Below are 15,612 nucleotides of genomic sequence, written 5' to 3' on the forward strand. Positions count from 1 at the left end.
GGTCTACCATGTAAGGTCACTGAAGCACCCTCAACCTGGTCAAGGATTGATATAAAAGGGGTGATCCCAATTGAACTCTGAACACGGATGAACGAGGCAGAATACCTAGACGCGACTGAGCCCGCATATCCATATACATCGAATTAGCAGTAACGGGAGGCAGGACGGAGATTACGTGTCCCCGTGCAAACGACGAAAATTCCACACCAGATCAAAAGAGTCAAAGACTCTCTCTCCCGTCCTCACTCACCTCTGGCCTTCACGAACCACTTTCCCCAGAACGGCACCAAATGCGGACTAGACAGTACCCGTCATAGGCGCACATACAGCGGCATCGGAACAGTCAAGTCTGGACTACTGACTAGTCACTTGAGCAACACACGCGGACACGAGAAGTTCAGGGCAAAAGAGGGCAATTCGAGTAACTACATCTACAATAGTCCCCTAAAAACTCCTCCTGAATCCTCAGGACACGGGCTCGGCTAGGGAGCTCAATCAAGAGTCGCCGCTGAAAAAAAGAAAAAAAACTAATGAACATGAAAAAGAGACTTTGACGTTCCCAAAAGAAAACTCAAAGCCGGAAGAAAAAGGTGTACATAGAAAAGTTGGGTTGTGTTTTTTTGTGTGGTTTCCATTTCGGGTGGTGTTTGCCATAGCCCAATCCAACAAGAGACAAGAGGAACACGAAGCAAGACTGGACTCCATTACAGTTGGTAGTACAATACGCCAATGTTTCTGTTCTCTCTTCCCAAGGGAGACCCCCATTGCTTAATTTCCTTTCCCAAATTCGCCGGTGCCGTGAAACAATTAAAACCATGACAAGGTCGCTCCCGGCAAAAAAAGAACAGCGAAAAGCAGAGTCGGACAGGACAAAGCATAAATAGCAATTATCCGGGGGTATTCGGATCTTGGCTGGCAGTAGTCGGGCAATGGTTGTTCTGATAATCGAGACAGGCCATATTAGGCAGGACGCGTTTAATGAAATTTGGTCGTAGGACGCCAGGGTCCTGGATGCAGTCGTAAGCTAGATTAGGTCGAAACCGAAAGGAGAATAGGGCCTGGGTTCTTGCGGGACGGCAGGGCATCCTAGGCAAAGACGACAGGGAGATGGTTGTCATAGACGTCGTGGTCCGTTGCGTGGGAGCGAATTGATCATGAGTGGGGAGGGTGTTCCCACGGGGCGGGCCAGTTTCTTGGCGTAGCGAGTGGATTTGAAGGATGCTTCAATGATTTATATTACGGTAGACTGCTCAACAGCCGGATGTAGACAAATGTTCATGGGCCCGTTGGCAGCGACTTTATGATCGCGCCCTCACGGTGCTCATGGGTGTGGCAGACGTAGAGGGTCCAGATTGGGAGTGGGAGTGAGAGTGAGAATGGGCGCCAGAAGGCCGACCCCTCTTAGGGTGGTGGTGAAGAGTACCAACGTCGTGCTTGCCTGGTCATAGTTAGTTAGCAACGGAAATTCACTCTAACACACGTGTAAGGGCAAACTCACCATCACAGCAGGCGCGCACGTTCTCGAGCCGGTCGGCATCCCGATCTTGTCTCTCAATAATCTCTCGGAGGTCTTCAGCGCTGTCGTGCACCTCGCTCGCCTCGTAAATGCTTGGGGTCGGGGCCGCAGCGGAGCGGCTCCTCAGACTCGAGAAGGTGCCAAAGTAGCCACTAATCCTACCAGCCATGGTGGGTCTCTGAGCCTGAGCAATCGAGTGCTTGTTCGGTGTGAGCGTAGGCACGTTCATTGACATGTCGACTGCCGGAGACTGGTTGCGAGTTGTCCGTGAGTTGTATGATGACAGAGACGGAGGCGGCCTGGGACGGGCCGTGGAGTTGGTGCGGCGGCCGAATTGCGGGTTGAACTCGTCCACGTCAGCCTGGGTGATGGCACCGGCCATCTCCTCGACATCGGACTGGCCCTCGTCGGTTGTGCGAAGCAGGAGATATGACAAGGCGTTGAACCACGTCTCGTGGCGCTGGCCAGTCGTGCAGGTGAACTTGATGGTTCTGCCGGGAGAGATGACGATCAAACTCTTGCGGTGCAGGCCGGGTGGCATTGGGTTGTCGTCGGTGACCACACGAACGGCCTCGATGGGCACACTCTTGCCGCGAAGCTCCTGGCGACCAGCAGTCGCCGGGTCACGGGAGCTCCAGTACAAAGTCCGAGTATACGGATGAACCCAGAAGTAGCGTCTGTGTCTGTTGTCGGACATTTCTCCCCTACCGGCCTTGCGGGTGTACTTCCAGAGGTACTCGCCGATCATGGTCTGCGTGATGGCCTGGATCATGCGGGGATCGGTGTTAGGACCGAAGCCTGTTGCGGCAGCCAGCTCGGCTTGAGGGTTGAAACGGTGATCGATCTCGGAGACGAACGAAGACACCGAAGAGTGTCTGCTCATAGTAGACAACTTAGTCGGTGAGTGAACCTCAGCGGTGCCGTACGCTGAACCAGCGCGCGTGCCACGAGCAACAGGCGTCGCCTTCATTGCTGTCGAGATTGACAGCGGGGACTGCGGTCTGGCGGTGCCGTTGGGAGTCTGTGGTCGCTGGTTTCTCATAGCAGAGGCAGGCCACAAGGGAGGGCCCATAACCGCACTATGCGACGAGCCAGTTCTCGCAGCCTCAATGGCTTCCTTGTGGTTGGGCGGGAGAGGAGGTAGCGGTGGAGTCGGCGCGAGGTTGCTGTTCGCACTTCCTGGCCTTCTAAATGCTGTATCCATCTTGTTCTCGGTGGAGAAACTGCTGAGACTGTCGTGGGAGGGACGACGAATGCGAACGGTGCCAGGAGTGCTCGGGGTGCCGAAGCTCGACAATGACTTGTCGGACGTGTCCTTGGTCTTTGCGAGGAGCATCTCATCAATCGCCTCGGCGGTCAGGGAAGTCTGGGCGCCTGAGTCGGACATGGGGACGATAACCTTGGGTGCAGGGCGGCCGGTGGCGTTAGTTGAAATCTCCTTGAACGGCCGCTGAGACTCGGGAGTCTCGGACAGACGTTCGTCGCTAGGCGATTGCCGAGTGTCGTCCTCCGCGATAACAAGGCTGTCGGAGGCCTTGTTCTTTCCCCGACCAAAGACGGAGCTCATCAGAGCATTCTTGGAGGGCGTCCTTGGCGCATCCTTCTCATCGAATGGCGAATCCATGTTGCGGGGAAGAATAAAAGCATCCCGCTTCGGGCTTCTAGGCGAGATGGGTTGCGTCTCAATTGACTCGATCGTGGAGAAACCGAAACTGGGCTTGGGCGCCACGGTTTCCGGCGCCATAGCGGGCTCTACGTGCTGAGACAACACCGATGAGAAGTCCAGAATAGGCTGAGGAGCAGCACGAGGCTCGACGTGCTCGGATGAAATGTTCGAGTACGCGAGGAGTGCGGGCGGAGGAGCTGGAACCTCAGGCTCTGCCTTGGGCTCAATGTTCTCCGATGAGATGGAGGAGAGCGCAAGGGCTGGGGGCAATGGTGGCAACACCACCGGCTCTGCGATAGGCTCAATGTTTGCGAATGAGATCGAAGACATGGTAAGAGCTGGCGCAGGCTCGGCCTTGGGCTCGATGTTCTCGGAAGAAATTGACGCGAGGCTGAGAACCGGGACGGGCACAATCACCTCGGGCTCTACTTGTGGCTCGATGTCCTCAGCTGCAATAGACGAGAACGAAAGCGCCGGTACCTCTGGAATGATCTCGGGCTCGGCCTTGGGCTCTACGTCCTCGGCCACGATGGACGACAAGCTGAGAGCGGGAGGCAAGACCTCGGGCTCTGCTTGAGGTTCCAGGTTGTGAGAGTACAGCGCTGAGAGGCTGAGGGTTGGCGCCGGTGGGACGACTTCAGGCTCTGCCTTGGGCTCGACATGCTCAGTGGCGATTGCTGAAAGACTGAGCGTGGGCACAACGACAGGGACTTCGGGCTCCTCTCGCGGCTCCACGTTTTCGGATGCAATGGATGAGAGACTGAGGGTCGGCGCTGGTGCTGAGATTGGCACCGGGATGGGAGCAGGGATCGCCGCGAGAGATCTGGACGTCTCAGGCTCTTCCTTGGGCTCAATGTGCTCGGACAAGAGGGCCGACAAGGTGAGGTCTGGCACCGGGATCACGAGCTCGGGCTCCGCGACGGGCTCAAGGTTGTGTGCGTGCAGGGCAGAAAGGCTGAGAGCCGCGGGAGAAATCTCGGGCTCCGCGACGGGCTCAAGGCTGTGTGCGTGCAAGGCAGAGAGGCTGAGAGCCGGGGGGGGGATCTCGGGCTCGGCTACCGGCTCCAAGTTGTGGGCGTGCAGCGCCGACAGGCTAAGAGCAGGAGGTGGCGTCTCAGGCTCAGCAACAGGCTCAAGATTATGAGCACGCAAGGCCGACAATGACAGCGTCGGCGGGGGAGTCTCGGGCTCGGCCACGGGCTCAAGGTTGTGGGCATGAAGAGCCGACAGACTCAGGACCGGAGGCGGCACCTCAGGCTCGGCCACGGGCTCGACCGCCTCTGAGAGGTAAGTTGAGATACTCAGGGTCGGAGGCAGGACCGGGGGTTCAGCCTTGGGCTCGACAATCTCCGAGACAAGCGGAGTGAAAGCCAAAACAGGAGCCGGAACCTCAGGCTCTGCCTTGGGCTCAACGACTTCTGACACAAGAGATGTCATGGTCAGAGGAGCTGGAGCTGGAGGCGGCGTCACGGGCTCGACGACTGGCTCGATATCCTGAGCGTCGATGGACGACAGACTGAGCTCGGGAGGCGGCGGCAGAACAGAGTGCTGCGGGCTAGATGGCGGCATGGGGAATTGTGCCAGCTTAGCATCCATATCCCGATCGTACTGAGCACCAGAGTCACTGTAAGACAGTGTGGACAACGGTCTGGAGCGCACTCCGTCTGTGGCATCGTCTTGGGACAAGTGACGGGCGACCTGGCTGGCGGCCATCATGGATGCCATTGACTCAACCTTGTCATCGTGAACAACGCTGACAGGGGACAACGGAGGCGACTCGATCATGGGCTCTGTCATCATACCAGAGTCGACCATCAAGGGCCTTGAAGCCGCGGCCGCTCTCTTAACAGGGTCCGTCATGCTGCCGGTGTTGACCGAGTCGTGAGACAGAGTGGGCACTGCCGGTGTGGATGTGGAATCGGCAGTGGCGGATCTAGCGCGGCTCGGCGTCTCTTCAATGCTCTCAGCATCACTGGTCTCAAGCTCACCGAGCTCTGCGAACAAGCTCTGGCCCTCCGTCGCCTGTGGTGTTCCGGTAGCGCTGCCTGTAGCAGCGCTGGCAGGGCTGCTCTGGAAGTTTGGCTCCTCGCTGGCCTGCCTAGAACGGCGGTTTACCAGTCCTCGTCCCAGTCTGACACGCATGCGCTGGTTGTTGTACTGCGACGATGGCGTCCTGTACTCGATATACTCTTCATCCTCATCGGCTGAGGTTGACGCAGTGCTGTCGTACGAGTCTCGGCCTCCTCCCATTACAAGAGTCTGAGGACGCAGTCCACGACCCTTAGACGGGCTTTCTGTCTCAGTCTCGGTGTCATCGCCTCCAGAGAAGTCTTCCACGCCGGTCTGGAAGTCCTCCGTCTCCGTGCCACGCTCGTTGGCAGTCTCCAAGGCAGCGTCGCTAGTCTCGTTGGCAGTCTCGAAAGCGTCACTGACGTCGGTGAATTGGGGTCTGTAGCTGCTGCCGGGTCGGCTACCGGGTCTGCGGACGGTGGAGTTTGAGCGAAGGGTGGGTGAAGTTCTCGGGCTGCCAATCTCAGTGGCCTCTTCCCATTCGTTGTCGTCCTGGTAGACCTCGTTTCTGCTGCTGCGGTGACCGCCGAGCAAGCCGCGGGATGGCTTCTTGAACTCTCTCGACTCAACCTTGCGGGTGCGACGAGCAGGGGCGGGGGCGGCGTCAGCACGGAGCTTCTCCAACTCATCGCGCGTGTCCTGGAGGAGTCGCTTAAGCTCGAGCTTCTCGGTCTTCTCACGGTGAATGACAGTCTTTTGGCTCTGGATGGTTCGCTGGGCGTGCATCAGAGAGCTCTTGAGCGTCTCGGACTCCAGCATAGCGTGGCGAGGAGTACCCTTGATGGGCGAGGGCGGCGGTGAGTGCTCGGGAGTGAATCCGTCTGTCGCGGTCTCAAAGTCCTCGTCGCTAACGCCGCGAACAAAGTCGCGATCGGACATGCGGCCGCGCTGGACTGAAATGGCCTTGGCGAGCTCCGTGTTCTGGCTCATCAAGTCGTCAACCTTTCTTCGCAAGGCGTTTCTCTCGGTTTCCGCCGTGGCCGCATTCCGCTTGGAGGTGGTCAAGTCGAGGTCGAGGTGCTTCACAGCTCGCTCATGTTCCTCGGCGAGCTTGGCAAGTGAGACCTTAGCATCATCGAGCTCCTTCTGCGCCGAGTTCTTCTCCACCTGGAGGACATTGAGGCTTTGGGTGAGCTTCTTCTCTCGATCGGCAGCGTCTTTCTGCGAAGCGATCAAGTCATGGACTTGAGTCTCGAGGTTCCAATTCTCGTCCTTGTACCGATTCTCGCTTTCGTCCAGAGTCTTAACACGTTGTTGAAAGTTCTCGTTTTCGATTTCAAGTTTGGACTTGTCGACCTTGATGTCGCGAAGCTCCTCGTCCTTTTCGGATAGGAGTGATTGAAGGTTGCGAACCTGGGCAATCAAGGATGTGCTGATTTCGGCGGCAAACTCGATATCGTGGATGCGATTGGCGGGCTGGTTTCTAACTTTGCGATTCGGGACGCTGAGCTTACTAGGCGATCCGGTGGCCTGAATCTCGAGCTTCTCAAATTTGGATGGACTGACGGAGCGCTGTTGCATGGTCAGCCGGAACAGACATGCGCCACTTGTGTTCGGCGCAGACTTACTCTTCCTATTCTTCCGTCAGGGACGTAGGGTGAACCTCCAGCGGCTTCATTGCTGGGGACTCTCTGTTTGGGCAAGAAAGCCCTGGCAGTCTCTCGAGCAACATCGTTGTACTCTTTTTCGATATCGGCGAGCTTGGCGCGCAACTCGGGAGCGAGTTCTCCTTCTGTTTCCTGCTCTTCCACTTCCTTCAATCGTTCTGCAAGTTCCTTGCGCTGGTGGACTAGTGCGGTTCCTAGCTTTCCGGCTTCGTCGAGGCGTTGTTCGGTATCTGCAATGTGTGCTTGTAATGCGCGCTTCGCCTGGCCTGGTGATGAGCTGAAGGATTGGCTGTCGTAGGCAGAGTAGCGATTGTGGGCTGGACCAGGCGGGGATACGAAAGGATCGTTCATATCCGCTTCAGCAGGCGGCAAATGGGGTTTATCGACGGCGAGTGAGGTAGCCATGTTGGGTGGGAACAATGGGGGATGCCGCCGTCAGATGCGTCGTGGCGACATCCAGTGCACGTATCCGCGGAGCAGCGTTGTCGTCGTCGACTTGTCGGTCTCGGTCGCTTGGTGGTGTGGTTGTAAACAGGCAGTTGTGTTGTCGCAATTATCGGCCGAGTCAGGCAAGCTTATGGAAATAGCCGGTACCGAACGGGGGATAGGGTGACCTGAGGTAATGAGCTGCAACACAAGCGCGGGGCGTGCAGAGCCGGCTGCCGTGTGCAGAAGGGCGAGATGTCGTCACCCACGTGGGAGAAGGAAAAAACCCAAGAGGAAGAGAGGAATAAACGAGAGAAGGTGAAAAAGAGAAGGAAGCCGAGGAATTGAAGGCGCAAGTCGGGGCTGGTCGCAAAGGGAAGTAGGTGGGAGAGAGTGGTGTTGACTGGGGGTGCGTGATGTTTTTTGTTGACGTTGACGGGGGACTTTGTTGTTTGTGTTCCCCTCCCACAGCTGAGGTGACCTAAGGTCAGAAGGACAGAGGAGTGGACAGCGACTGCGGTGCGGTGCGATGGATTGTTGTGTTGTTGACTGGAATGCGGTCCCCAGTGCTTCCTTACTGCGTACGCAGGCGCAGGCGCAGACGCAGGCGGGTTCAATGTTGTGTGTGACGGGATGGTCCTATGGAGCGATGGTTAGGTCCTGCAGAAAAAATGCGCTACGCGACCAGTAGAAGCAAGGCAGTGCCTGTCGGCTTTGTTGTTTGGCCTTGAGTATCTGCACGGGGGATGCAGCTAAGAGGATGGGACGGGGTGGTGGGATGAGCTAGACGCGCCCGCACCTTTTTTTCCCTTGTGGTTGCTCTTGTTTTCTGCGCCAGAACTTCAGGTTGGCGCTGTATATTTTGGGGGGGGGCCTATTTTTTCTCTCTCCTCTTTCGTCCCTTTTTTTTTTTTGTTGTTCTTTTTTCCCTTCTTGACACACAGACACTTTTACGTACCTTTTTAGAAAGCCGCAGGATCCGTTGGGCAGAAGAAAGAACCAGACGATGGAAGGTTTAAGAACCTAGAAGCGGTAGGTGCTTTGGAGAAGGTAGGTGCTTTGGAGAACGAACGACCGGGGTTTGTTGGTGTGTGTGTGTCTGTGTGACTGCGTGCTGTGTAAAGAGCGGCCTATGTCCGGGGAAAGGGACAGTGAGAAACAAAAAACGGCGGCGAAGAATAAGACAATGGTATTATTAGGGGAAGGTCTGCCGTTTCCTGTGAGTCTCGGCGAATAGAGGCGAAGGATGCCAGGGGAGAAAAAGCAAATGAGCTGGCGTGTTCGAAGAGCGCTGAGGTCTCAGTTGAGGATATTCTGCAGTTGACTACGGGCCGGTAATACGAGGTGAGCGAGCGCGGCGGTGAACAGTGACGAGACAGAACCGTTGGGGGTAGCCCTCTGACTCTCTCTAGGTACCTTAAGGAGCTAAGTTCTACCCACGGTAAGGTAAGGTAAAGTAGCACCAGGTGGTATTGGCTGAAGTAGAGTCGCAAACCGATCGGTCGGGAAGATTGACGTGTAGCGGAGCGCGGAGGAGGCGGCGGCGGCGGCGGCGGCGGCGGCAGACGGAGGGAGGCGCGAAGAGAAAGACCAAGAACTAGGTAGGAAAGAACGAAACGGGTATTGGCCCGTGGTAACGTAGTGAGGGAATAAGGTCGGGTAGCTGCAGGTAAGATACCTGTTCGTTTGTAGGGCGGTTGTAGGGAAGGTGGGAGTAACTAGTAACAAAAGCTTGAATAGAAAAAAAGGCAGTGTAAATTAAAACGAAAAAAAAAAAAGTCAAAAGAAGTATGGGATGCCCCCGAACCAGCACGGAAAGCAGAAGAAAAAGAGAGAGGTCCAAGTCGCGATGCTAAAGGCGATAGACAATTACGTCTTCGTCTTTATTCGGCAACAGGGTTCTTCTTTCCTGCGACGCTGTTTGGTTGCTGGTCTTGTGTCTTGTTCACCCGGTACGATCCTCCAAACTGAATGGAAGACTCGAGGTCGCGAAGGAACAACGAGTTCGATTCCCGTCTGGATTGGGTGACGCGACCGGATGGAAAGCACAAGAAGGAGGGACGAAGGTGTCGGTCGGCGGGCGTCGGCGTCGGCAAAGAGAAAGAGACAGACACACGACGGACGACGAGGAGGGGAAAGGGAGGAGAAGGAGGGATGGAGGGAGAGAAGGTGGAAGGGGTTAGTAATTAATTTGGGAAAAGGGCAAAGTCGCGAAAGAGAGAAGGAGGAAAGTGGAAAGAGGGACTCTCAAGTATCCTCAATCTTCATACATTCATTCCTTCATTCATTACCTTACACAATCCACACTTCCACCACGTAGGTACTGCGTAGAATGAGAAATATTCGCAACAAGGGCATTGTTATTCACTAGGTACTACTGCGTAGCTATGCGCTTCTCCCCCTCCACGCGTTACGGCATGCGTGCACAACTACAAGTGATTTTAGACCGGGTGGCCAGGAGTCCAGGACCCAGAAGAAGTGTGGTTTAGACGAGAGTTGTTTTCCCCCCGTCTCCTGACTGGGAATAGCAACAGACGAGACCCATCTCAACGATATCCATTTTATACCTGTTCCTGAGCCTGTGCCTGTCAAATGCCCCCCTCATGCCTGTCCAGAACGCAGGGTGCCACTGGGTGCTTGCCAGGTCTCGCTGGCTTTTGGGTTCCACCGTGGAGCTGCAGAATGCCTGCACCTATGACTGTGCAACTGCACAAATTCGGGTACCTGACAGTTTGCCTTGCAACTGCTCCATTCGTGCCATTTGCAGACGTTCGAGGACTGGGTGGGAAATGGTCGTGTCGTACGGGTGCTTATCGATAATGTGCTCGCGACCCCGGCCGTGGCGCGCACGCTTGAAGCCGGTGATCAACTGACAGCAGCTCAACAACACATCATCACACTAGCAATGCCTAGTTTTCCGTGCTCTGCTTAAGCCGCACCTTACTTTTGTATCCGTACATCTGTATGGAATATCGTATCCGTTCCATTGATCTGCCGTACTAATATCTACCCGTACTATGTAAATCCACCTTTGGCTGGATCGACTACCCAGGCGGACGGCTGGTCACCTGTCCATCATCGTCATCATCGTCACTCAGCGCAGCTCTCCTCATCAGAAAGCCCTCAATTTCGACATGCCTCAGCGAAAACCACTGGGGTCCATTCATCAAGGCGTAGCAAAGCCACTGGGGCGGTATTTGCAGGGACGAGAAAATGGGGAGATCAGCTCAAGATTGCAGGCAATGCACAGCATGGGGGGCTCTGCCACTCTGCCTCGGAAACAGATGCAGGAGGTGAGCTTATTCAGTCAGCTCCCTAGGATAGGCAACGACCTACCTACTGCATGCAGAAGGCCAGCTTCACAGTCCAAAGTCAACTTGTGGCTTCAACGTGCAGTTGTTTTGTTTGTTTTACCATGGCCTCATGCACCACCCAGGAGGCGTCTCCATTCGTTCATCCAATGCCGTTGTTTCCCTCAGCCAGAGGCGCTCGGCTCGGCGTGGCCGCCGCTACTACATCCGCATCCGCAGCCAATCCAGACGGCCCATTCCAACAACACGGCAGCATTCTCTCACGCACACGGCACACAGCACAGTGAGAGTTCTCAAGTTCTCAAGGACAGCATCTGAGCATCCGTCCCGACCCCGCTAAAGAATACGGCTGGCTCCCTAGCTAGTACGAATACATATCCTCATGCAAGCAATCAGTCATGTCATATCGCAGGGCATGGCATGGCATGACATCGGCAAGGCATCGGCCATCCATCGTCGCCCATCTATGGGCTCTTCCCCGCCAATCCATACCGCCATATCGCATCGCTTCAAAACAATGAAGACGCGCCCAGATGTTTCTTTGGGGTAAACTCGTTTTGGTCGCATAACTTTGGCCAATCTTAGCTCGGATCCACCACGAGCCAGCTCTAACCCAGCTGGGAAGCTCATCCCTGCAACCTTCCCTCGTAGTCCCTCTTGTTTCTGACCAATCGTTCCCTGGTCTTCCAGCCTCCCGATTTTCCTGACTGGCAGCTGGACTCGGTGCCGCCCCAGAACGCTAAGCCCTTTCCATCCAACATCTGATTGGTTTCGCGCTTTGCTGCGGGTCACTCAAGCATGCCACGCAATTTGTCAGCCCTGTGGCTTGACTTGATCGTTCTAGAAGGCATTCTTGAATCCGAGTGTTGGTGATCGCCATCTAAGCTAAAGAAGTTGACCAAGGGTAACCCCAAACTTTCTCTCTCAACTACCGACCTTGCCTAGCCCTAGCTGCGGATCATCAAAGACTTTCTGGGCATCCTCTACCAACGAAATCAGAATCTTCTATCCATCGTCAAACGCAGGCGCATACCCGCCAACGAGACCCAGATCCATCAAACATGGCCGACAGCGCCCCAGCAACAGATGCGCCCGTCGCCATCTTCAAGCGACGCGGCGCAAAGGGCAAAGCCAACATCCGCAAGAGACCAGCAACACCACCGCCCGCGAATAGCGATTCCGATTCCGACTACTCATCCTCCGAAGACGAAGCAGGCCAGCGGGTCAAGAGGCGGAAGACAAAGGCAGGCGCCATCACGGCCTCATCCAAAGACCACGCCAAGTCAAAAAAAGACCTTTCCGCCACAGTCTTTACCGCCGATCGCAGCGTGCCCATATCAGACTCCAACGATGCCACGAAACAAAGCAACTGGTACGACGAGGACGGCAAGGACGCTCTTTCGTCAAAGAACCTGTTAGGCAGCACGCGAGCCGTCGCAAAGACATCGCAGGCCCCCGACGGAACATACAAGGGCCTGGCGAACCAGACATCATTCATCACGAAGAACCCGGACGCGCCAAATAAGACAGTCGGCCCAATCAAGGCGCCCACGAATATCAGGACCATCACAGTCACCGATTTCGCCCCAGACGTTTGCAAAGACGTAAGTGGTCCTTCATGTTACCTCCCAAAAGTCATTGATACTAAACAATCTTTAGTACAAACAAACCGGATTCTGTGGTTTCGGCGACAACTGCAAATACCTCCACGCCAGAGAAGATTATAAGCAGGGATGGCAGCTCGACAAGGAGTGGGAGAACGTCACAAAGGGAAAGAAGAACATTGCGGGAACCGTCGTTGCCAGCGCAGACCGCACCAAAGCCGATGACGATGACGACGACGACGAGGAGGCTATGTTGGAGAACATCCCGTTCGCCTGCATCATCTGTAGAGAGCCGTACAAGGCGCCGGTCATCACGAGGTGTGGTCACTACTTCTGCGAGCCCTGCGCGTTGAAGAGGTATAGGAAGGACCCTACGTGCGCCGCGTGCGGGTCAGGGACGAATGGCGTTTTCAACGGGGCGTCGAGGTTGAAGAAGTTGCTGGATCGCAAGAGAGAGCGCGCGGCGAAGAGGCGGCAGGAGGCGATAGAGGCAGGGGAGGAGGTCAGTAGTGAGGAGGAGGAATAGGATGCTAGAACCAAGAGATACCACAGCCTTGTAGCGGCTGAATACCATTGTTCTCTGGGCATATTGTTTGTTCATGAGAAGCTTCCATGACGCTCCATTCTAGTCCAAGTGGCAAAATGAAACTGCTGAAGGCGGCCACCCTGGAAACAAGAATGAATGGCAATTCGCCATTCAGACATTCTCTTGTTTCCCTTCCACCAGCTTTGTACAGCTATTTCTGGCCTCGAAAGCTGAGAAACACAACTACAGAGTAAGGTATGCAAAGGAGTTCCATCATCTATCAGCCAACGAAGCATAAGTTTCAGGCTAGATCAGAGTGAGCCTGTGCTGGAGCAAAACAGCTCTTACCAACGCGAACCGTGCCCTTCCACCGGTTTCAATGGCGCAATTGTATTGAGGTAGCTGCCGTTTGCCGTAGCGGATTACCTCAGTACCGTACCATAAGGTAAGGTAAAGTATGGAAGGTAGGTAGGTAGCTTGGATCTAACGGCCGATAAGATAAGCAAATCCCCCATCGACCAGGCGCAGGCGGCAACCCCGCCACCATCTTCCCTGTCCAATCGTGAGACAACCCCGCCATCCATGTGATCGCCCTGAACAGCTGCCACGAGCTTGATTCCCAGTCATCGACATCAGGCGGAACTACGACAAACTACATCATTCTGAGAGCCGGCGGAGGACTAGGCTGTCTTCCTCACCCTTACCAAACAACATCCTTCTCATCAGCAAGATATACTAAAGACGACCGCATTACCACAAAGCAACTATACACTTAGAGACCATCGAGACCTTCAACACACGACGTCACCGACTCGAGACACCGAAGCTTTCCCTCGCGGCACAACCCGACGTCAACGATGAATCTCCTTTACTCAACCGTCAACACGCTCCGCGACCGGTACACGCCGGTATCGCACAAGTCCACCTTCCGCCAGACGGGCCAAATCACCCCCGAAGAGTTCGTCGCCGCGGGCGACTACCTCGTCTACAAGTTCCCGACCTGGTCCTGGGGCGACGCCGACGCCGATAGCCGCCGCGTCAGCTACCTGCCTCCCGGGAAGCAGTTCCTCGTCACGCGCAACGTCCCCTGCAACCGCCGACTCGACGATGACTTCGCCGGCGACGCGGGCCACGAGGAGGCCGTCGTGGAGGGCGGCAAGAGCTCCGGGGCCGGCGACGATGATGAGGATGGCTGGCTTCGCACCGGCGGGCTGGCGAGCTCGCAGCCGCTCAAGGTGAAGGAGGTGCGGACGGTGGACGACTCGGGAAATGTGGGAGACCGGGAGGTTGTGGAGGATGACGATGAGATTCCGGACATGGAGGATGAAGATGACGACGAGGCCATCATCCGGGATGCGGGAGACAACGGAAAGAACAGGTAGGGATCATGTTGAGTCCCTTGGTGCGAGAAGACGTTGCTAACCCTCTCGCGTTCAACAGCGGTCGGCGGACATACACCCTCTACATCATGTACTCAACGTACTACCGCACACCCCGCCTCTACCTCTCAGGCTACTCCCCCAACGGCCAGCCGCTGCCGCCGCACGCCATGATGGACGACATCGTGGGCGACTACAAGGACAAGACGGTGACGCTCGAGGACTTCCCCTTCTTCGCCAACAACATCAAGATGGCGAGCGTGCACCCGTGCAAGCACGCGTCCGTGATGAAGACGATGCTCGACCGCGCCGACGGGGCGCTGCGTATCCGGCGCGAGAAGCTGCGCGCGGGCAAGGCCGTCGGCGGGGACCAGGGGATGGAGGGGCTCGTTGACGAGCTAGGGAAGCTAGATGTCAAGGATGCGCAGGCCGCTGCTGATAAGGACGGCGAGTGGGAGGAGGTTGAGCAGAGCGAGGTTGACGAGCAGGAGGTCGCGATTCGGGTGGATCAGTATCTGGTTGTTTTCCTCAAGGTATGTTTCTTTATTTGTTGGGAATTTCTAGGACTGTTGATGATGCTAACTTGTTGTAGTTCATGGCCAGCGTCACGCCTGGTATCGAGCACGATTTCACAATGGGAGTATAGGTAGGCGAGGGGGGTTTTTTTTCTTTTCCTTTTTTTTTCTCATGGGAATGTTTTTGGGCAACGGGTGTGTTGGGCGACGATGGGCTTCTTTCCTTATGTCATTGGATTACGGGGGAATTAGATTATGGAACTTGGTCAAACGGCGACTTTACGAGAATTCAGTAGACTACAAAATCGAGACGGTATAAAATCCGCATTTTATTCTTACGTTTGACGTTATGTGCGTGAGATGTCTTGAGCTGCGGGAGTGTCTGGGCATGCCTGGTGTTCAGCACAGTGACCTTTCATCTGTCTGTTACAGGAGATATAGGTCTAGGGTATAAACTGTGACGGTGCCGTGTCTGGTTTACTCGGTTTGGACGAGGTGATGCCTCATCCTCTCGAGCGGGCAGTAGGTGAGAGCTCACGTTGGGACTATGTCGGTGCTTTGAGAGGGCGAAGTGGTTCGGACGTTCTTTTATGGGTTTCTGATTTGGGTTTGGATCTCGGTGAGGTTAGATACATCTTGCTATCGAAGTATGCCGTCTACTGCCGAGGATGCTGGGTAGTTGTCCTGGCTGTAGCAATGACCTGATAATTAGTCTACGCTCATGGTACAGCTCACTTGCGACAAGCACTTATCCACGGGACAGGCTTCATATGCCCTAGGTACGTCAAGAAGATATCCCCATGTGTTCTCTCAACAGATTGGTTTTCTACCAATCTTGGGGTGCGCAAGGGAGATATCAAAGTCGTCTCTGGGAATCGAGGTGCTACTTTCACCGCATATCAAATTTACTTGCGAAAGACCTCTCCTACCCTCCGACTTCGCGATGCCGCTCGAATTCTTTTCTACGCTGTCAGGTTTTGTTCATCCGTGAG

The 15,612-nt window shown here is 55.5% G+C and overlaps 3 protein-coding genes across 3 annotated transcripts; 2 read left to right on the forward strand and 1 right to left on the reverse strand.

Annotated features, from left to right (window-relative positions):
• Positions 1-1,298: 1,298 nt before the first annotated feature.
• On the reverse strand, positions 1,299-7,264 carry BDP81DRAFT_390602 (PH domain-containing protein; the record flags this gene model as incomplete). Its single annotated transcript, XM_060587424.1, has 3 exons — positions 1,299-1,438; positions 1,499-6,764; positions 6,821-7,264. 3 exons carry the CDS (start codon positions 7,262-7,264, stop codon positions 1,299-1,301), a joined length of 5,850 nt encoding a protein of 1,949 aa, XP_060449937.1.
• Positions 7,265-11,489: 4,225 nt separating this feature from the next.
• Positions 11,490-12,928, forward strand: BDP81DRAFT_367221 (uncharacterized protein). Its single transcript, XM_060586535.1, has 2 exons — positions 11,490-12,200; positions 12,256-12,928. The coding sequence occupies exons 1-2, from the start codon at positions 11,658-11,660 to the stop codon at positions 12,724-12,726; spliced, it is 1,014 nt and encodes a 337-aa protein (XP_060449938.1). The 5' UTR covers positions 11,490-11,657; the 3' UTR covers positions 12,727-12,928.
• A 321-nt stretch (positions 12,929-13,249) lies between these two features.
• On the forward strand, positions 13,250-14,957 carry BDP81DRAFT_367223 (autophagocytosis associated protein). Its single transcript, XM_060586536.1, has 3 exons — positions 13,250-14,104; positions 14,167-14,638; positions 14,698-14,957. Exons 1-3 carry the CDS (start codon positions 13,584-13,586, stop codon positions 14,749-14,751), a joined length of 1,047 nt encoding a protein of 348 aa, XP_060449939.1. The 5' UTR covers positions 13,250-13,583; the 3' UTR covers positions 14,752-14,957.
• Positions 14,958-15,612: the final 655 nt, after the last annotated feature.

Source organism: Colletotrichum phormii, assembly GCF_030913505.1.
Source record: "Colletotrichum phormii strain CBS 102054 chromosome Unknown BDP81scaffold_3, whole genome shotgun sequence".
NCBI classification, from domain to species: Eukaryota; Fungi; Ascomycota; class Sordariomycetes; order Glomerellales; family Glomerellaceae; genus Colletotrichum; species Colletotrichum phormii.

What these genes read in the sequence shown, in the direction of transcription:
- BDP81DRAFT_367221 (XM_060586535.1), top strand. Translation starts at nt 11,658, where the DNA reads ATGGCCGACAGCGCCCCAGCAACAGATGCGCCCGTCGCCATCTTCAAG. An exon ending in CCCCAGACGTTTGCAAAGAC is followed by an intron (nt 12,201 to 12,255) that starts GTAAGTGGTCCT and finishes AACAATCTTTAG; the next exon opens with TACAAACAAACCGGATTCTG.
- BDP81DRAFT_367223 (XM_060586536.1), top strand. Translation starts at nt 13,584, where the DNA reads ATGAATCTCCTTTACTCAACCGTCAACACGCTCCGCGACCGGTACACG. An exon ending in GGAGACAACGGAAAGAACAG is followed by an intron (nt 14,105 to 14,166) that starts GTAGGGATCATG and finishes CGCGTTCAACAG; the next exon opens with CGGTCGGCGGACATACACCC. An exon ending in ATCTGGTTGTTTTCCTCAAG is followed by an intron (nt 14,639 to 14,697) that starts GTATGTTTCTTT and finishes AACTTGTTGTAG; the next exon opens with TTCATGGCCAGCGTCACGCC.